Genomic DNA, 22366 nt, shown 5'->3' with positions numbered 1-22366 from the left:
GAGGATACTACTTCCAGAAAATGAGACAAAAAGCTAGGAACACAGTAAAGGTTTCCATAGTCCAAATTCAGCTTCTTAAAGCTGGAAGCCTTACAGACCGCAGAAAGGAAATAAATGTGACTCAGAAAACAAGAAAAATCTCTCGCCTCCCAGAAACAGAGAATGAGGCCTTAGAGTGACAAGCAGCTGTGTTTAATCACTACAATTGTTCTGGCCCTAGTGGAAGAGAAATAATCTAAATGTAAAAGGGTGGGGCTTTTTCTCTCTCACTTATTTCAGAGGCAAGAAGAAGTGAAGGAAGAAAAAAGAATCTCTAAGCTCAGTTCCTGGTAAAGGCTCCAGGGAGCAGAAGTCCCCTCTCCTTTCTGCCCTTCATGTCAAAGACTGTTATCTTCTGGATTAAGCATCTTGCTCTTGAATGGGGTGGCTGATGCCTTCAGCCTGTGCTCTCAGAGACCCTTCACTCTGTGCCCTGGAGGGTTGATTCTCCTCGTCCTCATCATCAGTGGCCTGAAGAATCCTCAGAAGTTTGAGCTCAGGGTTCCAGATGGTTCCATCTATACTGGCTGAAAGGTTCCTGGGGGTCTTCTCTTCACTGGAAGTCTGGGATTCCAGCTCAAATTCTACCTGAGTACCAATGTCCTCCTTAGTGGACTCTGTCTTCACTAATTCAGTACCTAAAAGAAAACCCAGCCATTAATTGCACCAGTAGCCTTCTCCCAAATGGGGAAAAACTGGGGGGAGGGGACAAGAAAGAAGGGCTGGAATGTCGTTAGGACGCCTCTGAAGGCTGAGTACTGTGCGCTCCAGGCAGGTAAACCAACCTGGTCAACACAGGTTCAGCTCTCCCTGTCCTCAGTCACTCACTAAGGCTCCTCCACCCTAATAACTTACTGCTGTGCCTGGTGAAGGAGTCTGGGTATTTCTCAAGGTGGTCCATCCCTGGTTCCTCTGTGGCATCCTGAAATTCAATGGGGTTAAGCAAATCAAGACTTTGGGAAACTAAAAGATATTTTTCTTGGGAAAATTAACTTCTAATACAAGTCAAAGAGCCACCTCCTCAGACTGTATCACACATTCTTTGCCCACCAGGCTATCCAGATGAAGCCGGAACCCACTTCTACCCCTTCCCAGTAGGCAGCTAAGGGCTTGTAAAGGCTCCCTCCAAGATGGCTGGCAACACTTCCTCCCATTCCTGTACACACATGCTGTTTCTTCTATCTAAACGTGGAAGCCATTTCCCCTCCTCTTGATTCTGGGCTGACCTTGTGATTTCTTTGACCAGTAAAATGTGACAAAAATGACAATGTGCCAGTTCAGGCTTACTCCTTAAGAAAGTGATTTCATTTTTTTGAGACCACTATATTGTCAAAAAGGATACCTGGTGTTGCAGTGATTAAGCGCTCGGCTGCTAACCAAAAGGTCAGCAGTTCAAACCCACCAGCCACTCCACGGGAGAAAGATGTGGCAGTCTGCTCCCATAAAGGTTACAACCTGAAAACCCTATGGGACAGTTCTATACTGCCCTATAGGGTCACTATGAGTCGAAATCACTCAACAGCAACAGGTTATGCTGTCAAGAAGCCCAAGCTAGCCACATGGAAAAGGCCACATGGAAGAAAACCAGTACAACCGGGCCAGCAGCCCCAGCCCAGCCTCTAGCTGAATGCAACTACATAAATGCCCTCTAACAAGACCAGAATAGCTGTTCAGTCAACACAGAGAATCACGAGAAATAACAAATCACTGTGGTTAAGCTTTGGGGTGGTTTGTCATACAGCAATAAATACCTTAAACAGGGCCCTAGCAGTATGGCCCTGGTACACTCTCAGCTGTTTCAAGGTGGGTCCTTCTATCTCCATCTGCTCCTGCTGCTTTGTATCACTTTCCTCATCTGGCAGAGAACTGTGACCTAGTGACCACAAAGTCAATTCAATCTTCTTCTTATTGGCATTTCATATCCCACCGTCAGGTTTCTAGTTGGCCCCTAGTCTACAAATGACTCATCTTGTCTCCAGGACAAGACTGGACCTTGGTGGCAGGTAACAGGGAGCTAGGCCTTCTGCGTCTATGAGTCGCTTGGTTCACCTGGGACTGTGACATTTATTATAAAATTAGAGTGAAGATAGTGTGTGTGTTAAAAAACACCTAGAATTCCTCCAAGAAACCTACGGGCAGCACCTACATGTCACAGCAACAAAAGAAACTACCTTTTCAGTTTATGAATACTCCTCTTACCAGAATGTGATTCACCTTCTGCTGCCTTACTCTAATGTACTCATGTTGGTTTCTAAACAAAACAAAAAAATCTCTAATTGTGTTTTTTTTGTTGTTGTTTCCATGTATTCCCTTTTAAATTTGTGACAAAATAATAAAAAATAAAATAGTACAGAAGAGTTTAAAATAAAAAGAAAACAGTCCCCTACCCCGTCCCTACTTCCTAAAGGTAATTTTTTGTTTCAGACCTACTGATTATCTCCTTAAATCTAAATAATAATCCTTTTTTTTTTAATGCTGTTTCTTTTTGTTTATTTAGGGCATTATTCATTGGCTCCCCAGTACAAAAGATCAAGATTTAGCTCACATTATTTTGTCTTCTCTACATCTCCTTGGCATTAAAAGCTCTAGTTTTGTTTCTTTTGCATCAGATGTTTTTCCAACTAATTCCTAAATGCATTCATTCTTTTTTCCCTTTCTCAATCTCCCTTTCTCTAGACAAACATCTTCCAAGGTGCTGCCAGAGATATTGTGCTAATATCTTGGCTCCCAAACAGCAGTGGTTCTCGGTTAAGCTGCATATTGGAATCATTGGGTTCCAGCACTGGAAATTCTGACTTAATTGGTTTGAGGTGCAACCTGGGAATATAAGCTTCTACCTACCACTTTCACCTGATCTACCACTCTCCCTTAAATACCCAGGACCACAGCCACACTGAACTGCTGACTGTTCCCTAAGCAAGCCATGCCTGCAGTGCAGAATTACTTAATATGACCTTTCTAGCCACAGTCTTTGTGACTCCCACCAAATGACTGGATGGGACTATGCAAATAAGGTGCTTGTGGCCCACCAAGGGAATTGGATTGCTTGTTAATAACGTAAATAAGGTGCATGGCACCCTTGGCGGGGGGGGACCATGCAAATAAGGTGTATGGAACCCTAACAAGGGGATTGGTCAGTTTTGCCACCCCACTAGGTTTTAAAGAGGGCCAATTCCGGAGCAGAGAGGGGACCTCATGACCACCAAGAAAGAAGAGGCAGGAGGGGAGCTCATCCTTTGGGCCTGAAACCCCCACACTGAGAATCTCCTAGATCCAGGAGACAGAGAGAGCTGTAACACCGGAGATGGTAAGAGACAACAGGAAGCAGTGGCAGAGTAATGGCAGCAGCAGAGGCAGAAGAACCAGGAGACCAGCAGGAGATGATGCAGTGGGCTTCCTGGGCCCATAGAGCAAGAAAGCTGAGCACCTTTGGGCAGGAGGCTTCCTGGTAGGGTGGGGTGTCTCAGGTACTTGGCAGTGGAGCTAGGCTCACTGACCCACTGAGCAAGAGAGCTGAGTGCCTACAGGCCGAGGCTTACTGGTGGAGTAGAGTGCCTCCGGGCACTTAGTGGAGGGGCTAAAAGAGCTTTGTATCACTTGCCTCAACGGGGCTGGGGCCAAGGAGCCAGAGAGAGCAATGCCTGCAGGTACAGCTGAAAAGAGGCTGTCCTAATCAAAGAACTGTATCCTGGGCATTCCTGAACCTGAATTGTAACTGGCTGCTTCCCAAATAAATCCCATAATTGTGAGTATTGTCTGTGAGTTCTGTGCAGCCATTATTAAACCCAGCAAAGAAGGAGAGAGTACTGTGGGAGGGATGGTTGGTGTCAGAATTGGTAAAAAAAAAAAAAAATGGTTGGAAGGTGGAGGATGTCTGACCTCTGCCTCATAGGAATCAGCCTTGGGCTGTTGATCTTGATTCTCCTTCCTCCTTGTAAAGTTAGAAGAGGACACATCACTGCCATGCCATTTTTACAGTGCTCCTCCAAGATGCCATGTGTTTGCAAAGGTGGTTCCCATTCCAGGAATTCTCCTATGTATTTGGAAAACTCCTAGTGTGAATCATGGTTAGGCCATGATTCTCAGTATTGTGTGGTTGTCTTCCATTTTGTAATTGTAATTGTATGCTAAGAGGATTAGGGTGGGATTGTAACACCTCCCTGATCCAATGCAAAGGGAGTTTCCCTGGGGTGTGGCCTACACCATCTTTTATTTCTCAAGAGATAGAAAGGGAAACAAGCAGAGAGCTGGGGACCTCATACCACCAAGAAAGCAGTGCTGGGAGCAGAACAGAGGGCGTCCTTTGGACCTGAGGTTCCTGCGCTGAGATGCTCCCAGACCAAGGGAAGACTGATGACAAGGACCTTCCTCCAGAGCTAACAGAGAGAGAAAGCCTTCTCTTGGAGCTGGCGCCCTGATTTCAGACTTCTAGACTACTGGACTGTGAGAGAACAAACTCCTCTTTGTTAAAGCCACCCACTTGTGGTATTTCTGTTACACCAGCACTAGATGACTAAGACACTCCCATACATATTCAACATCCAATGCAAAATCATATCTTCCATAAGGCTTTTCTCAACTCAGTTAGGACAGGCCACTGCTCCATGAACACGACTCAAAGAGGCACCCAGTCATCCCAGCAAAACTTCTGGTGGGAACATCATGAAGAGCTACAAAAGGCACCAGAATGGAATGCAGGGGAGTAGCAGAGACCACCCCGGATGAGGTGCTAACCTTGGGCAGTCACTTCCCACTCTGGTCCACAGTCCTGATTGTGTCTACCTCCCATGTGAAGGTCTGGAACCTTCTTATATCTTTAGATTTGAGGGCATCACTAGTATCAGAGACCTCAAGTGAGATGGAAGGTTAAACCAAGAGGGTAGCATCTTTCTCAGACGCATCTCACCTGGGCCCTCCCACTGCCCCAGGATTGAAGAGTGTATTCTGATGAGTAAACAATTATTTTCACATTAAAAACAGCAATGCCCAAACTGAGTAGGGCAGAACAAACTTGTAGGGTTTAAGGGATTCTTTTTCCTTCCTTCACATTTCCCACTCAAGCTCAGAAACAGTCAGAGGAACCAGGGTCAGTACTCTCGCTCAGTCCCGACATGAGTAAGGGCTCCAGCATGAACACCAGAGAAAAAGGATTGCCTGCCTCCTGATTGGGTTGGACAGTGTGTTGACTTCAACCAGAGACTCTCTAACTTGTGCTAGAAGCTCCGCTTACTCAGAACTTTTGGGGGCTTTAGTGAGGACTCCAAGCTGTTTCCTGCCTCATTGGCCAATGAACCCTCAGGGGTCTTCTCTTCATAACCTGGGCTTGCTTCTACTTCTGATCTTCAAACTGCTCTGCATTTACTAAGGTAGGACCTGTGTTAAAAATGACTATAACTCATGCTCTTGGTCATCTCCCAAATCCCTACATAAAACAGATGTCTGGCATAGTTTCTTTGCTTAGTAAATACATGATGGAAGTATGATGCATGGTAGGCTGCCCATCCTGTGGCATTCCAAGGGGAATTCTGTTTCTGAGTGCCTGACAAAGGCAGACCCCAAAATGACTAAAACATGGTCAAATTTTCTTACCCTCAGCTACATCCTGGGAACAATCGTAAGCACATATTCTTCCCAAACACATATTCTCCTTACCAGAGACAGGGTCATAAACGGCGATAACTTTACGTTCATGTAAAGTGTTCTGACTCCCTGGATCACTCTTGGTTTTCTTTTTAACCTCCTAAAACTCAAATGAGGAGGAAATGAATTAGGACTTTTGGAAGTGAAGAGAAGTTTTCAAAAAGAGTTTTAAAAAAGAACACATCTACAACCAAACAAGGACAATCCCTCTAGAACCCAGGGAGGATCTCACCTCTCATACATCCCTAACCATTCCAGGCTACAGCTACTTCTCCCGGTCCTAGCAAGTTCCTGGGGTTCCCTCACTGCCCCTTTACCTGTTTCTTAGTGAGTGTTTTCACCTTCCTCTGCTGCTGCTGCTGCTTCTGCTGCTGCTGCTTCTTGGGACCTGGCAACCACAGAGTCAGCTCAGTCCTCTTTTAGCTGCTCCCACCCTCCCCCGTGGCTGCTTGCTGCACCCCATTCCACAACGGTGCTCTGTCCCTCTGGTCAAGACCAAGGCAGGGGGGCTGTTTCTTATATGACTGTGACCACAAACCCAACTGAACCAGGACCAAGGGAAGTGTGGGAAATGTGGGCTAAGTGGGGCCGGTACCTGGAGATCTGGCAGCCTCAGAAAGGCTAGCTTTTGACATCAGGTTATTATGTAATTTCCTCAAATGCTCAGGATGTCTCAGCCCTGGTTTCTGGAGAAAAAGAAAAGAAAAGCTCTATTTAGGTCTTTCCTTTTTCCCAAAAAGAAAAAAAAAAATTTTTTTTCCCCCCAAATGTGTTTATTCACCTATTCAGCAACCACACTTTGAGAACTCAGTGTTATATAGCATTGTTTCAGGGGCTATAGAAAGAGTGAAAAAGTGTGGACGAAGAAATGCAAAAGAAATAGAGAACAGTGCCCTCCTCAAACCCTTCCCCATATGTTTGGGTCCAGAATGGAAGGACAGAAGAGAAAGAAGGAATAGAAAGTCAACACTTCCTACCTTAAGGAAAGATAAGCTTGGATTTTCATGTAAACATCTTCCTCCAAAACTCCCTAGCTCTTACCTGCAGGGTGAGGCGGTGTACAGACAGAAACATCTTAGAAGAAATTGCACTTTCAGGTCGGCTCTTTTCCAAGGGACGCCTCTTTTTCATCATGGCCAATTCTATCTTCATATTTGAAGAAGGTATGATTTTCCCTTCATCTGTCAAAAGGCTGAAGGGGACAGGGGTAGCGAGCTTAGAGATAGTCAGCAACAGCTTTTCTGGGAGAGTGTGGCTTAGGAGAAAGATAAAAAGGACTCAAAATTTGAAGAAATTTCCACTCTGGGTAAGAAAAGGCCTGTACCAACAGGTACTCGTCCAATAACACCTTTGAAATACATGTATAAAATCATACCTGTATTTATTGAGTGTTTACTATATGTCAGAATCACCTGCTTTATATCACTGAATCTTTACAATACTCTGACAGGCAGGTATTATTCTCATTTTAAAAATGAGGAAAGTAAGGCTTAAAGAGGCTAAGTGAATTACCAAAACTCATAAAGCCAATAAGTTTCAAAACAAAATTTAAATACTGTCTTATTCCAAACCACATATACTATTCTACCTCCCACTTATCCATAACTCATCCGTAAAGAGAAAAGTGTAGTAATGCCTACCTTCTCTATTGTTGTAGCTGTTGTGTGCCATCGAGTCAATCCCAACTCATAAAGACTCTATGCCCTGATGGCGTAGTAGTTAAGAGCTTGGCTGCTAACCAAAATATCGGCAGTTCAAATCCACCAGGTGCTCCTTGGAAACACTATGGGGCAGCTCTACTCTGTCCTATAGGGTCACTATGAATCAGAACCAACTCAATGGCACCTAACAATAACAACGACAGAGCAAAACTGCCCCATAGGGTTTCCTAGGCAGCAATCTTCTTTTTTTTTTTTTCCTTATATGCCATTTTTTTAAATTGTATTTTAGATGAAGGTTTACAGAGAAAACTAGTTTCTCATTAAACAATTAATACACATATTGTTTTGTGACATTAGTTGCCAACCCCACAACATGTCAACACTCTCCCCTTCTCAACCTTGGGTTCCCAGTTACCACGCTTCCTGTCCCCTCCTGCTTTCCCGTCCTTGCCCCTGGGTTGGTATGCCCATTTAGTCTCATTTTGTTTTATGCACCTGTCTAATCTTTGGCTGAAAGACGAACCTCAGGAGTGACTTCAGTACTGAGTTAAAAGAGTGTTCAGGGGCCATACTCTCGGGGTTTCTCCAGTCTCTGTCAGACCAGTAAGTCTGACCTTTTTTCCTCGGCTGTAATCTTTATGGGAGCAGATCACCAACTTTTTTCTCCTGTGGAGCAGATGGGTAGGTCCGAACCACCAACCTTTCAGTTAGCAACCGAGCACTTAACAATCGAGGTTTAAATGAGGGCACACATGTAATGTGCTTAGCACAGGGCCTGGCAGATGGCAAGTGCTTGACAGGTGTGGTGGTTATTACTGCCATCACTGCACACTGGTAAGTTGGGGAACTCAGGAAATAAGTATGGTGACGGTTTTCCCCCTCCCTACTCAGAAAGAGTGCACTGCTTAGACCCTTCTCAGCTTCAAAGAAAAAGCAGGTGCTCTGGTTCTCCGTCAGGATTTATGTGGTACTTACTCCTTCAGCAGATCCTGAGGCAACATGTCGATTTGGTCCCAGGAAAGTATGGAGTCCGTGTGTAACTGCTTAAGCAAATGCACTGGGGAGGGGGGAGGCACAAGCATCTCTTGTCTTCCTAACTGTGTTCCCATGCCCTGCTTTTCCAAGGAACCCAGAGCTGACTTGTTTTCCTGGAAGAGAAACAGTGGAAAGAACTCCCTGAAGCACTCTCTGCAACCTCGTATCTTCCCATCAACACTCCAGCCTTCCAACAACCCTGCCATATTATACTGTTTCCAGACTCACTCCAGTAATCCCTGCCCTCTGCTACTGTGAGGGTTACCTCATTTTTCCCTCTGAGTATCCCAAACTTGTTGTTGTCTTCAAATCATATGGGGACTGTATGTCTTGTTTTTCAGAAAGGTTATTCATTCACTCACTCAAAAAAATTAAAAAAAATATTTACTGTGCCAACTACGTGCCAGGCACAGGTCTAGGTCTGGGAACTCAGCAATGAAGGAAATAGAACAAAACACAATGCTCATGGATTTAGCCATCTTACAGTTCTGTGACTTATCCAAGGCTACACTGACCCAATAAATGGTGGAATTAGAATTAGAACCTCAGATCTTATAGCTAACACCTGGTCTATTGAAATTCTATTCCTATCACCCTGGGAATCAGTTTTTAATTGAACAAAAATTTCTTGGACTACTCAAGCATTCCTCCAATTGTCTCTTCAAGGCGCTTTCTACCTCCCTACAGGGAAAAAGAGCATCTGAATAGAAAATGATATGGTAATTATTCTTAAAATGGAATTTTCTTCTTCAGATTTTGCTCATTTAGGGAAAGAATAGAGAAGGTGGAGAGACCTGACAGGAAAACAACAATAAACTCTACAAGGTAATATCATAAAGGTTTGGCCAAAACACAGAACTTACCACCGCAGATTTCTTTCTTTTCTCCCTCCCATCCTGGTTGGTAACATCAGGCTTCTTCTCCGCTGGGCTTGAAATAAAAACTACAACTTATTCCCAGACATTTTAAACAGAAGCACCAAGAATATATGTAAGCAATAGCCACAAACGTTTCTCTTTCTCTAGTCAGCAAGCAAAGATTGGGAGCCCAGCAGTACCTGCTGCCAAAAGGCTGCTAAAAACAAGCTATTCGCCCTCAGCCTAAACTAGGTTCCCCACTATTGTCTCATATAATCAGTTATTTACTTTCATAGCATTAATCCAAATTATGAATTATATACTTAGAGGTGATTATGTGCGTAATGTCTGACTCCCCTATAAGACTGTAAACTCCAGGAGGTCAGGACCAAGTCTATTTTGTTCTTCACTGATTAACACAGAGGAGGTCCTCAGGAAGTACTGGAGTATCTTTTGCTCTCACATCTTCCTCTTCCTTCCTGCCTGGTACATGGATATGATGGCTGGAGCTCTAGCAGCCAACTTAGACCTTAAAAGCACCCATGAAGCATCTTGGAATAGGGAAGCCACGGGCTAAGGATCATGGCCCAGAAAGCTAGAAGGAGTCTCAGTCTCTGATTACCTCAAGAAACTGACATACTAGCCAAAGCCCACCTACCTCTGGGCTTCTTTTACCTGAAGAAAATAAACTCTTAGGGTTTTCTGTTTGTTTGTTTATGCCATGTAGATACACATACACCAAAAAATACACATATAAAGAAGTATTCACAGGATCATTAAAAAGAAGAATGAAAAGAAATTCTTAAGTCTCAGTATCTCTAAGCAGTCACATAACAACAACCTGAAAGCCTCAGTGGTCACAAAAGATTAACCAAACACTTTCTTCTAATGGTTGTGAATATTAGCAAGTCTTTAGGACTTCAACTAAAGACCTCTGTTGTTATGCTCTGGTTTGTTCACAAGCCCTATGTACTAGTCATTTTGCACAATTGTAGTAGGCCTTTTCTTTTGGGATTGAGATTAGAGATTCAAGTGCTTCACTGAGAACTTTTTAACGAGTTGCTGATAACTAATCAAAAAAAAATAATAAAACCTAACAAAAAGCATTTATTTGTTAATAAAATCTCGCAAATACATTGGCCCTATCTTGTGTGCTACTTACTGCCGTGCAGAATTCGACATACAGAAGTCCCATAGAAGTCCCAGAAAAAGAGAATTCTAGTGGGCAAATCCACAGAGACAGAAAGTAGATCAATGGTTGCCTAGGGTTAGGGTCGGGGAGAATGGGGAGTAATTGCTAATGGGTACACAGTTTCTTTTGGAGGTGATGAAAATGTTCTAAAATTAATTGTGGTGATGGTTACACATATATGTGAAATACTAAAAACCACTGACTTGTACACTTTAAGTGAATGAATTGTATAGTACGTGAATTATATCTCAATAAAGCTGTTATTTTTTAAAAAAGAGTATTACTCAGCCAAAAAGAGAAATGAAGTCTTGATACATGCTACAACATGGATGAACCTTGAAAACATTCATACTGAGTGAAACAAGTCAGTCACCAAAGGACAAATATTGTATGATCCCACTTACATGAAACAGGCAAATATATATAGACCAAAGCTTATTAGTGGTTACCAAAGGTGGGAGGAAGACAGAAAGGGGGAGTCACTGCTTAGGGACCACTGAGTTTCTGTTAATGGTGTTGGAACTGGTGAAATAATTCGGCAAAGAATATTGGTAATGGTTGCACAACATGACAAACATAATCAATGTCACTGAATTGCACAGGGAAAAATTGTTGAATTGACAAATGTTGTTATACGTATTTTTACCACACAAAAAAATAAATAAGTAGAATTTCAGCGTAGCCAGAGACAGATGTAAGAGGCCATCCCTGCCTTCTTTGCTGGCCTCCTGCTAGTACGAGGTAGCTAAAAGAGAGATCACAAAAAGAAGGCCTGCAGAAGAAATGCTTAGGGATTTGTAGAATATAAGAATTGAAGGCCCCCGAGTTTCTAGACATGATAGTCACCTTCTCTTATGTTTCTCTGGTTCTTCTGGGATCCAGATTACAGCCATATTTCTAACATCTTGAGGGCAGAGAGGTGATGTCTCATTCAAATTCAGCACTGAAACCTTAAGACAGAGATACAAAACTTATGGCTTAAAGGTTCCAGTCTCCTGATGTTATTCAATACCAGACTAAGGACTGAATTATCATGTTAATCAAAAAGACTCAGCGGTTCAGAAGATGGTAACAAGACATTTCCCACCCCCAAAAGGTGTTCATAATATTCCCCCAAGGAACCAGGCTATTTTGGCAAATATCAGAAGCAGTGTCTCTGCAAACATTTGTAAGTGAATAATTTCCCCCTGCCTCCCTGTAACATTAGGGTGCCATTCAGAAACCACTATCCCCATGCCATTTAAGGGTGCCCTGGGTTCACCACGGAACTCCACTCATTTTGCCTTCTGCACTCTTGAAGACTTAAACATTCCTTGCAAATAAAACAATTGGCAATTTGGGAGCAGGGAGAGAACTGATAGAGATAAAAGCAGTTTTCTGTATTCATAGACAGTCTGCAGAAACTGCTACTGTTTCATACATACATAAAATTCAGGAACCCCCTAACTTGTGGCTGGTGTCTGAAGTCTTGAGCAGATTTGACAGTCTGGAGAGCTGCCCTTCACCTGCGAAATGTGACCTAACTCCTGGTAGTTAGGGTTGAAAGAACTTATTTTGTATGAAGTATCTCAAAAAAAAAAAAACCAAGCGCATTGCCATCAAGTCAATTCCAACTCATAGTGACCCAGAAGGAGGAGAAAAAGGGCATCCAGTAGGACTGTCAAGAGCAATAGATCTCTTTTGCTATAGGTAAGTAGGAGGATTTTTCTTCCTAAAGTCCTAATTTACCTCTACCTCTAACTAGCTGTGTGCTTTAGCAAATCACTTCCCATCTGGACCTCAGTTTCCTCAACTGTAAGATGAATGAGATAGACCATGGTAATATTCTTCATGCTGCAATTGCAACTTATTCATAGGTCATTAAATCCAATTTGGTGAACTGCAGCCCACATTGTTCAAAAATTAAATAGAATAAAAGAGAATAGTACAGAAATACCAGAGTGTATCATCCATAGTTAAGGTAAGGATTGTTCTACAATATTTTTGCGGTAAAATGTATGTCTCATCTTGTGTCATAGCTAAAAAAGTTTGAAAGTCACCAGACTAGATGATCTGAGGGTTCATTTTGGGTCTGGCAGTCTAGCAGTCTAACTTTCCTTTATTATGAGATAACAGTGCTTACTTGGAAACCCTGGTGGCATAGTGGTTAAGTGCTACGGCTGCTAACCAAAGGGTCGGCAGTTCCAGAATCGACTGGATGGCACTGGGGGGCGGGGGGTGCTTACTTAACAGCTGAACATGCTGTATGCAGAATAAAAAAGCCAACCCCACTGCCGTCGAGTCAATTCTGACTATGCAGAATAGATGTATGCAAAATAGAGACTGGAAATGATTATCCATGCCAGACCTCCACAAATCAATCCCACCTATGCCTGGGATTTCTGAAGACAGTATAGTGTGTAAAGCCACTAGCTGAGCCTAGCATATACAAAAAAAAAAAAAACCCACTGCCAGTGAGTCAATTCTGACTCATAGTGACCTACAGGACACAGCAGAAGTGCCCCATAGGGTTTCCAAGAAGCAGCTGGTGGATTAGAACTGCTGACCTTTTTGGTCAGCAGCCGAGCTCTTAACCACTGCGCCACCGGGCTCCAGCGTATAGTAAGGGTCCGATAAAAGACAGTTACTGTTATCATCATTATGACCATGATTATTATTCAGAATATACTAATCCAGAGGAAGAATATAAAATAAAGGTAGATTTTATTCTCACTAGTAAAGAGAAAAGGTTGAGGAAGTATTTTTTTTTAATCTGTGACTTACTTTGGGAGGTGTATTAGTACTGCTGATCAAACCTTTGTCAGGTAAACCCTTCATACTTTTGAGTCCTAAAAAATGAAAATTTCCCAAAATGAAAAAGAGATATAAAAGACAATTTACTGAGAAGATAAGGTTAGTGTTATGAGAAAAATCTTTCTACTTATTTACAGAAAGCCTTGGGGTTAATAGTCTCCAAATAAATGTAGGGTCTCACCATCTTTTTGTTTGTTTGTTTATCCTTGAATAGCTCCTAGAGAGACACCGCATGCTACAAACACTCCAGAACTATTCATAGCATCAAACTGAATTCATAGCCTATGCCTCTCTCTCTAGCCAGAGGTGGTTCCACCACCATCAATAAAAGTCTATTATCTTTGATGTAGACATTCAAAAACATGTTAAATGTGCAAATAAATGAATGAGTAATACAAAGAAATATAAAAACCCAACTCCTTAGCCTGGTTTATAAAGTCCTTTGTCATGCAGATTCCTGATTTCTACTCTACTTCCCAGCCTCGTCCCTTACCACTCTCCCATTCCTACTCTGTGTTCCAGACACACCGAACTATTTTCCTGATAGAGGAAGAGTTTCCTCTTGCCTCCAGGCCTTTGCACGTGCTATTCCTATAATTTGGAATTCTCTTCCTGCCACACCTCCTACCTGTAAGCCCCAGTTCCCTAGGCTGCTCAAACTTCAGGTATAGGCACAGATGCCACTCCTACAGAAAAGAGTGCCTGGGATAGGATCCTACCTGTATGCTTTCACACACTCAGGGCACACTCCTCTCACATCACTCTTCAAACTGACTGGTCCCTGCCCACTTGGTTCTTTGCCTTCCCAAATAGACGAAAACCCTTTAAGGGTAAAAACTGTATCTTGTTTACTTTTAAATTCAGCATCCAGCATAGTGGCCCCCACTAAGATATATCTGTAAATTGAATGAGTGACTAAATGAATGAAGCCATGGCCCCTGCCTTCAAAGGGTTTAACATCTAGTTGGGCAAGTAGGACATGGGCAAAAGAAAATCAATAAGCATGCCAGGGACAATAAATGCTGGAGTAGTTTGGCTGAGAGAACACACACGGCTAGTGGTGAATGACAAAACTCAAGCTTGACAGAGGAGGAAGACATATTTATTCACTCAGCAAACGCCTCCTGAGCTCCCAAGATACACCGTGCACCATTAAAAGCACAGGAGATGGGGCAGTGAACAAGACAGGCGTGGTCCCTGTCTTGTGGAACTTATATTCTAATGAGGGTACACAAACAACAAACAAATCAACAAAATCATTTCAGATCATAAGAATTGAAGAAAAAAATAAGGTTAAGTGCTGGTGAGGGCACAGGGAAACTTTAAATAGGGTGGTCAAGAAAGGTCACCGTGAGAAAGCAACCTTTAAACCTGAATGACAAGAAGGAGCTAGCCATGCAAGATTCTAAGACAGTGTGTCTCAGTCTGGGGCAATTTTGCTCCCAGGGAACATCTGACTATATCTAGAGGCATTTTTATTTGTTACAGCTGAGGGTGGGGTGCTACTGGCATCCAATGGGTAGAGCCCAGGGATGCTGCTAAACTTCCTGCAATGCACAGGACAGCACCCCCAAAAAACAAAGAAATATCTGATCCGAAATGTCAAGTGTCAGGTGAAGAAACCCTGATCTGGGGGAAAAGCATTCCACTCAGTGGAAACAGCAGGTACATAAGTCTTGGGATAGAAGTGTGGAGTATGTGAGGAACAGAAAGGGCAGTAACGGCTGGACCTTGGTGAATACGGAGGGGAGGAATGCAAGATGAGGTCCATGAGGAAGGCAGGACCTTATAGGGCCTTACAGACTATCACAGAGAGTTAGTGAAACAGAGGAGTGAAGAGAGCTTTTAAGGTGGAGGAAATTGCATGAATAAAGTGTCAGAGACAGAAAAGTACAAAAGGAAAGCCAGTTTGGCTCAGAGTTAAAGGTGGTATCAGAGCAGAGAGGAGCTGGAGAGTAAAGAGGCTACCAGCTCCACAATAGGGAAATTTGGCTGTATTATTCTATAGTACATGAAGCACTAATCATGGACTTTGAGCAAAGAGATATGAGCAATATTTTCTGGAAACTTAATCTGTTGGTAGCATATAAGATTTAGAGGGGAAGAGGCAGGGAGACCAGCTCAGAAGACCCTGCAAAAACCCACAAACGAGGTAATGAGGGGCTGGTTCAGGATAAAGAGGTAAGATCAGAAAGCAGGAGAGGCTGAAGGACAAAGGCACAGAAACCAGGAGCTAACTGGATGAGGCAGCTCCCTCATGCACACCATGGGCATGGCAGGGTTGGAACTGTGTGCCTGTGCATCTATGCGAAGCACATCACAGGTCCTGACTGGGAGGCACAGCTGTTTTCCAGGGTTTCAAGTTCTAGAGAACCTGAAAGTAGCCCTACCCTTTCCTATACTGTCTTTCAAAATCCATTGCCATCAAGTCAATTCCGACTCATGGCGACCCTATAGGACAGAGCAGAATTGCCCCAAAGAGGGCAAGGCTGTAATCTTTACAGGAGCAGACTGCCACATCTGTAACCCAAGGAACAGCTGGTGGGTTTGAATCACTGATCTTTTGGTTAGCAGCCAAGTGCTTAACCACTATGTCACCAGGGCTCTCTTATACTGTCTTTAGCCTAAAAGAAATCATCAAAGGCTGCTTAAATGAACAGGAGAAAATAAACCGCTCCAGGGCCACAACCAGTGCTTTGATTCTAGGCAACGAGGTCTTCTGATTTTGAAAGTCTAAATTTTCCACAGATTCCTATCCCTTAGCTTCAATATCAACAAGCACTAATTGGGTACCTAGACTTTACAGGAGGTTCAAAAGAAAAAGTCATTCCTTCTGCATTCAGGGGCTTACAAACAGTTTTATATATAAAGTTATAAGGTAAGACAGTATGTGTGGAAACTGTTTCCTGATGACCTACAGATACTGATGAGGTACCCCCAAATTAACCAACTCCTAGAACACAGTAAGAATGCTTTCTTTGGGTTTTCCCCTCTGTTTTTACCGCTTCTTTAACTGAATTAGCGTTTTTTTTCTTTTAACTCAGCATTCTCAAAGTCTTCTGTATGGGTAAGGAAAGTCATAACCCAGATTTTGAGATAGTAAGCTCTTAAAAGTAGATTCAATGATAATTTACCTGCCTTGAAATTTGGAGTCAAACTTTGAACCCCGAGACAACAAAGAGTGAGTCTTAGCAAAGGTAAATCCCGATAAACAACGCTGAGCACATCTCTTAGGCCGGAGGGAATCTGAGATATTTACAATAGTGAGCACTGGGAGTTTATCTGAGAAAACAGACCAGAAGAAACTATGTAACATGTCACCTGGAGAAGAAGGTCAAACAAATACTTTAAAGACTTGTGAGGAAGGAGACAGGCGCTGGCTAATATACCTTCAGTATCCAGGGGAGTTTTGCAGGGTGAACCCAGCAATCGAGGGTGGCCCCTCTCAATCCTGCGAAGAGCTGCCCAGCATTGCGGATGCGGACAAACAGCAGAGGCACAAGTGGTTTCATCCCACTGGTTCGCATCTGGCAAGTCCATAGCCAAATGGCTTAGAACAAAAGCCAACCCTGCAGCTTTCTAGCCTTCTGGAGAAACGACAACCACATAATTAAGAGTGCATTATACATTAGCATCCGCAGGCGTTCCTTGGAAACTCTATGGGGTAGTGCTACTCTGTCCTATAGGGTCGCTATGAGTCGCAATCGACTCAACAGCACTGGGATACATTAGCCATGCAGTCCAGATCTTTATTTGGACTCAAAGTATAAAACATTTCTATTGAGCCCATATAGATAAACGGTGGTCATAGGATAATTGGAGCCCTGGTGTGATGCAGTGGTTAAGAGCTCAGCCGCTAACCAAAAGGTCAGCAGATGGAATTCATGAGCCGCTCCTTGAGTTCTACTCTGTCCTGTAGGGTCACTATGAGTCGGAACCAACTCGACAGCAACGGATTTTTTTGTAGAATAATTAAGGGTTTGGTAGAAGCAAGTATGAAAACATCTCAGCGTGAGGCAGAATGTCAACAGTTTAGAAGTAGATTGACTTCAGAATGTCTCGCAATTGGCCATTTGATAGCTGAGTAAACTGGGACTTAACCTGTTTCATTTGTAAAATGAGGATAAGCCTATTTCACAGGGTTATTACAAAAATTAGTTAACAGATATTAAAAGGTCTGATATATGTTAAGTGCGTGGTGTTGATTCAGACTCACAGTGATCCCACGTGACAGAGTAAAGCTGCCCCATAGGGTTTTCTAGGCTGTAATCTTTACAGAAGCAGATCACCATGTCTGACATATAGTTCATAAGAAACATTACCATCCTTTTTCTTTTCCCCTTCATAATCATTAGAAATGCCACCATTTCCAAAAAGCCTTATCAAATTACAATTAAATTACGGAAGTGTCTTAGCTCAAAAACGCAAAGAGCAACCACTTTTTCTTTGAAAGACATGCTTCATTTTTCAGTATGTGCCAATTCCCATGCAGGCAGCTAAAATACCCACCAGGAATGAATGTGTTTGGTCAAACAGCAAACCAATAACCTTGATGTGATTACATCAGAGGCCATTAATTCTCATTTACTGGCTGAACGGTCTTGAGCAAGTGATTTCACCTTTCTGAACCTGTTTCCTCATATAAAGTAGGGAGAAATAATCCCTAAGGAGGACTGTAAAAGTATTAAATGAGATAATGTACATTTATGTGTAATACGTAATAGGAGCTCACCAAATGTTATCTTGCCTTCTCTAAAGAAGCTGCAGATAATCACTACCACCCTAATAGCTCTGTAAGGGCAGTGCCTATTTCTTCTTTCTTCTATGCAACACGTATTTACTGACTACCAGGTACCTGAGGGGAACTGTCCTGGGCACAGAGAACAGTAATGAACAAGATAAAGTCCCTGTTCTAAAGAGCTTATAATTTAGGACAGAGATACCAAACTACTGCCCTGGGATTCCATCTGGTCTGTGACTTGTTTTGTCTGGCCTGCACTTTAGACATAATATTTTAAGAATTGATGTCCAGATTTCTGCCCCATCTTAAAAAATCAAAATATCTAACAATACTGGGCCTAATTCCAACACAACAGGAAATGACTGGAGCTGATTAGCTTCTGACATCTTTAAACTAGGTCTGCTACATCCAAGTGTTCCCCACCTGACCCTATAGCCTCTAACCGAAGCAGTTTCAGTTGCCATTTATTAGCACATTTGCTCTGCTGTTTTTCTCATAATAGGGAAATATTTCTCTGTACCCACGTCTCAATTAAGGGCAGGAAAATGAAAGGCTGGCTTAAGAGGACCACGTTTCAAGAAAAAAATAAGTAGAAGTGAGGACAATTTCTACGCGTTTAATATGAAAATACAAATTAAAAAACTACTACAAAACTGAAGGACTCGGAAAGATGTAAGGAGAACCATTTTATGAATTAAAAAATACAATTTTAACACGGTTTGTTTTCAATGTGACTGAGTTTCGCTATTCTTACAACCTACTGCTCCGGGTCCTTTCGTTATATGCCCAACCAGAATTGAGCCCCGAGATCTAGCCACACCCATCTCAATCCCGCAAGCATTAGCGTTGCCTCAGCAAGGTAGCTTGCAATGAATAAACTCTAGATATGAGCTATTATTAGTATAAGCATTACAAAGTTGGCAGCAGCGAAAAAATTAAGGATGAACATCAGCTCCGCTAGAGCTGGAGAAAGAGTCCCCGCTTCGTTTCGGAAAAGAGAAGTGGGAGAAACTGGCATCCGGGAGCCACAATTCGCGGATCCAAAGGAGACTTCAAAGCAGTAAGAGTTTAAAGCCAGGCGGGAGGGCGTTGCTCCTCGCGGCGCGGCCGTCAGCAGGCCCCGCCCAGCCAGCTCTGTTCACACCTCCAGGCCCAGCCGTCGCCCAGCAGCGGCGCGAAGCACCAAGGGAAACGGACGGAAACCCCAGTGAGCCATACTTAATTTGCAGCGAACGCGACGAACGTGTTAGTAGCACGAAGAAGAGAAATGGGGCTGGGGTGGGGAGTTCCGGGCACTGTGGGGCCTGAAGGAAACCCCAGGGGGCCAAAACCCCTGATGCGTGGAAACTCTGGAAGCGCCGGCGACCGGAGGCGGGGCTGGGGTGGGGCGATAATGCTGCGCAGGGCACTGTGGGACAGTGTGGGCCGTGTGGACCGGAACGGAAGCCTCCGTGGGTCAGACCGCATCGACGCGGGAAGTCCGGACGCCGTAGTGGCTTGAAGAGGAGGCCTGAGGCGGAGGCGCTGGCCTCGGCAGCGGCAATGGCAGAAAGGCCAGAGGACCTAAATCTGCCCAACGCCGTCATCACCAGGATCATCAAGGAGGCGGTGAGCAGGCCAGGCTAGCGGGTGGGCTGGGCCGGACGAGTGGGCATGAGGGAAACAGGTCCTGGGTGGGCAACTTTGCTCACCGCCGCTCTCTCACAGCTCCCGGACGGCGTCAATATCTCCAAGGAGGCCCGGAGCGCCATCTCCCGTGCCGCAAGCGTCTTCGTGCTGTATGCCACGTCCTGGTGAGCGGGGCAGAGTTAACCAGAGCTCAGCTAGGGTTGAACCATTAGGGAGGCTCCGAGAGACCCTTAGCTGGGGAGTCTTGGCCCGGAGCCCACAAACCCGAATGATTGTGTGCTGGCTCCGTGGGGAGAGGTTCACAGCTTTCACCCAGTTGTTACAGGGTGTGAAACAACAACAACAAAGTAATTTGGCTGTAGTCCTTTTGTACAGGTAAGGGAGGGACTTAGCTGTATGACACCCACAAAAATAATGCATCTAAGTGGTAGGCTTTTCCAGTCCAACTCAGGGTGCGCTTTTCCTGCCCGCTCCAGAGGCATCAAGAGGGGGTCTGACAGCCTCTAAAGGCCCTTTCTGCTTTTCCTCTTTCAGTGCCAACAATTTCGCCATGAAAGGGAAGCGCAAGACGCTGAATGCTAGCGATGTGCTCTCAGCAATGGAAGAGATGGAGTTTCAGCGCTTCATCACTCCGCTGAAAGAGGCTCTGGAAGGTAACGACCCTTCCGTTTTCTCAGCCACATAGAAGATGGTCATCCTGTGTGACCTGCTCACCTGGCCCTGAGGCGTTTTCAGCATGGGTCCCCTAAAGTCCTGTAAGCCAGTACTGGGTGTGACTCGGCACCCATTCAGTTTGCACCACCTCAGATCTGTTTTTGATGCGGGCAGGTTATTCTTCCTTCCGTGCCTCAGCTTTTCCAGCTATGGAATGGAATTAGCTGCTGGAGTCTGGTTCACTCATCCAGCCCTGCCTCCTAACCCCCTCTTTCCTCCTTATAGCATACAGGCGGGAGCAGAAAGGCAAGAAAGAAGCTTCAGAGCAAAAGAAAAAGGACAAAGACAAAAAAACAGATTCGGAAGAACAAGACAAGAGCAGGGATGAGGACAACGATGAAGATGAGGAAAGGCTGGAAGAAGAAGACCAGAATGAGGAGGAGGAGGTGGACAACTGAATGGGATGGGAAGACTGGCACCTTGGAAGGTACCACTTTGAAATATGTGATACACGTTTATGTGAAGCTTTTACTTGCTGGGCAGAGCAGTCTTAGGTGGGAGTACCTGAGAAGATGGAAATAAAACTGGCTAGAATTATTATCAAAACTAGCACTTCCTAGACTCAGCGCATCTGGGTAGCAGAATCTTGTTTTGCTTAATTAGTCTGAAGGTTATGACTTTTTGACAAGAGGAATACTGAGCAGCTAATTCAATGAGCCAATTTGATCTCTCTTGTTTAGTTATATATATGGTTAGGCAGTTTTTGGTTCTCACTTCCTTCCTCCCTGTACCTCCCAAGAAAGTAGTAACTTTTATCCTGCCTGCTGTGTTCCCGATCACAGTCAGCCGAGACTCAGGAAAAATTTGGGCTTTGATCATGATCAGCCTATATTTGATTGTACAGTATTTGTCAGTACTAGCTTATTAAGAGTGATAAGCGCAATTTAGGTTTTAGAGACTATTAAAAAGCTGTGGGAGAAAAATGAAACCCGTTGTTCCTTCACTTGACAGTGAATCTTGACAGACTCCCTAGACTTAGAAGTCTTGTGTATTGCATATAGCTATTCAACTTCTTGGGGTGGGTGCACTCTGGGCATCCATGCTTTTAAATTAGCACCGTAGAGTGTAATTAGTCAAGCAAGGGTGCCAATGTCTTATTCTTACAAAACAGGTGGCTTAGTCTTAGATGCACCTCACTGCCTGCCACTGTACAGCTTTAGGATTTATCTTCACCCCCCTAGAAGGTGTAAAATCCCAGGCTTTCTCTCACAGTCCATCTCTCAGACTTGAGACCAGCTTTTCATTCTTCAATTCATGATGAGTTCCAAACTTTATAACCTCAATGCACAACTTTTTCCATTTGTGGTTCTCTTGTTCTGTCTACCTGCCTCTGCTCTGCTTCCCATTCCCACCCTTTCTCTTTCCTTTTTTCACTTCTGTCAGTTCAGAAACATTGATAACCTGCTTAATATATAAAAGTGAAGGTTCCTCTGATTCCTTAGTTATAATCTCATGCCTTTTAAAAATGATTCTGTAAAACTTCTCTAAACGTTAAGCAAAATCTGATGGTGCTCAGGAATATAATTCCCCCAAACCATCCATCCCCTTAACTGCTTCCAAAGTATTTCTGTTGGCCTTTCTTAGCCTTTTTCTCTTTCTCTTCAGTGCTCCAAGCACTTTTTGTCTCTAAGTTGAATGCTTAGAGTTTGACAGTGAAATGTAGTTTGATACTGTTAACTTGTCAAATGAATACAGTGAAAAGTTTGTTGACGAGTGAAGAATCTTGAGAAAACTATAATGCGTTGTATAAATAAAGAACATTGTTGTTAAAAGTGATGACTTCTGTTTCATTCTCCTTGTTCATGGTGTGCTTTTGGAGAGGATGGCCCAGTGATTATGCCTCATACGATTCATGGTGTATTACTGAGCCAGGCTTTTATAAACGTGGGGTTCTGCATCACCTTGGGTGACCAGGAGGTGCCGCTCGTTCACAGGCAAAGAAGCTGTTCTTCAGCCACGGCAGAAACCTTCACTGATGACTGACTGCTGGGATCCTATACCATACTAGATTCTCAACAATTCCCAACATTTCTGGAGCCCCTAATGTGTGCCGGCATTATTTTAA

At 43.7% G+C, this 22366-nt stretch overlaps 2 protein-coding genes across 2 annotated transcripts; one reads left to right on the top strand and one right to left on the bottom strand.

Moving 5' to 3' along the window:
* Positions 1–374: 374 nt before the first annotated feature.
* Positions 375–19195, bottom strand: C9H9orf43 (chromosome 9 C9orf43 homolog). Its single transcript, XM_049895100.1, has 14 exons — positions 19177–19195; positions 16607–16804; positions 16356–16499; positions 13188–13252; positions 11271–11374; positions 9239–9305; positions 8316–8488; positions 6721–6871; positions 6275–6365; positions 5997–6067; positions 5692–5779; positions 1791–1912; positions 895–961; positions 375–677 (listed from the first exon to the last, which is right to left on the bottom strand). The coding sequence occupies exons 2-14, from the start codon at positions 16755–16757 to the stop codon at positions 400–402; spliced, it is 1572 nt and encodes a 523-aa protein (XP_049751057.1). The 5' UTR covers positions 16758–16804; positions 19177–19195; the 3' UTR covers positions 375–399.
* A 174-nt stretch (positions 19196–19369) lies between these two features.
* POLE3 (DNA polymerase epsilon 3, accessory subunit) lies at positions 19370–22071 on the top strand. Its single transcript, XM_049895116.1, has 4 exons — positions 19370–19566; positions 19666–19751; positions 20122–20240; positions 20527–22071. The coding sequence occupies exons 1-4, from the start codon at positions 19501–19503 to the stop codon at positions 20697–20699; spliced, it is 444 nt and encodes a 147-aa protein (XP_049751073.1). The 5' UTR covers positions 19370–19500; the 3' UTR covers positions 20700–22071.
* Positions 22072–22366: the final 295 nt, after the last annotated feature.

This window comes from Elephas maximus, chromosome 9 (assembly GCF_024166365.1).
Source record: "Elephas maximus indicus isolate mEleMax1 chromosome 9, mEleMax1 primary haplotype, whole genome shotgun sequence".
Lineage (NCBI taxonomy): Eukaryota > Metazoa > Chordata > Mammalia > Proboscidea > Elephantidae > Elephas > Elephas maximus.
This window is presented reverse-complemented; position numbering and strand designations above follow the sequence as displayed.

What these genes read in the sequence shown, in the direction of transcription:
- POLE3 (XM_049895116.1), top strand. Translation starts at nt 19,501, where the DNA reads ATGGCAGAAAGGCCAGAGGACCTAAATCTGCCCAACGCCGTCATCACC. An exon ending in CCAGGATCATCAAGGAGGCG is followed by an intron (nt 19,567 to 19,665) that starts GTGAGCAGGCCA and finishes GCTCTCTCACAG; the next exon opens with CTCCCGGACGGCGTCAATAT. An exon ending in GTGCTGTATGCCACGTCCTG is followed by an intron (nt 19,752 to 20,121) that starts GTGAGCGGGGCA and finishes TTCCTCTTTCAG; the next exon opens with TGCCAACAATTTCGCCATGA.
- C9H9orf43 (XM_049895100.1), bottom strand. Translation starts at nt 16,757, where the DNA reads ATGGACTTGCCAGATGCGAACCAGTGGGATGAAACCACTTGTGCCTCT. An exon ending in AACTCCCCTGGATACTGAAG is followed by an intron (nt 16,500 to 16,606) that starts GTATATTAGCCA and finishes CTGTTTTCTCAG; the next exon opens with ATAAACTCCCAGTGCTCACT. An exon ending in TACACCGCCTCACCCTGCAG is followed by an intron (nt 6,366 to 6,720) that starts GTAAGAGCTAGG and finishes CTTTTTCTCCAG; the next exon opens with AAACCAGGGCTGAGACATCC.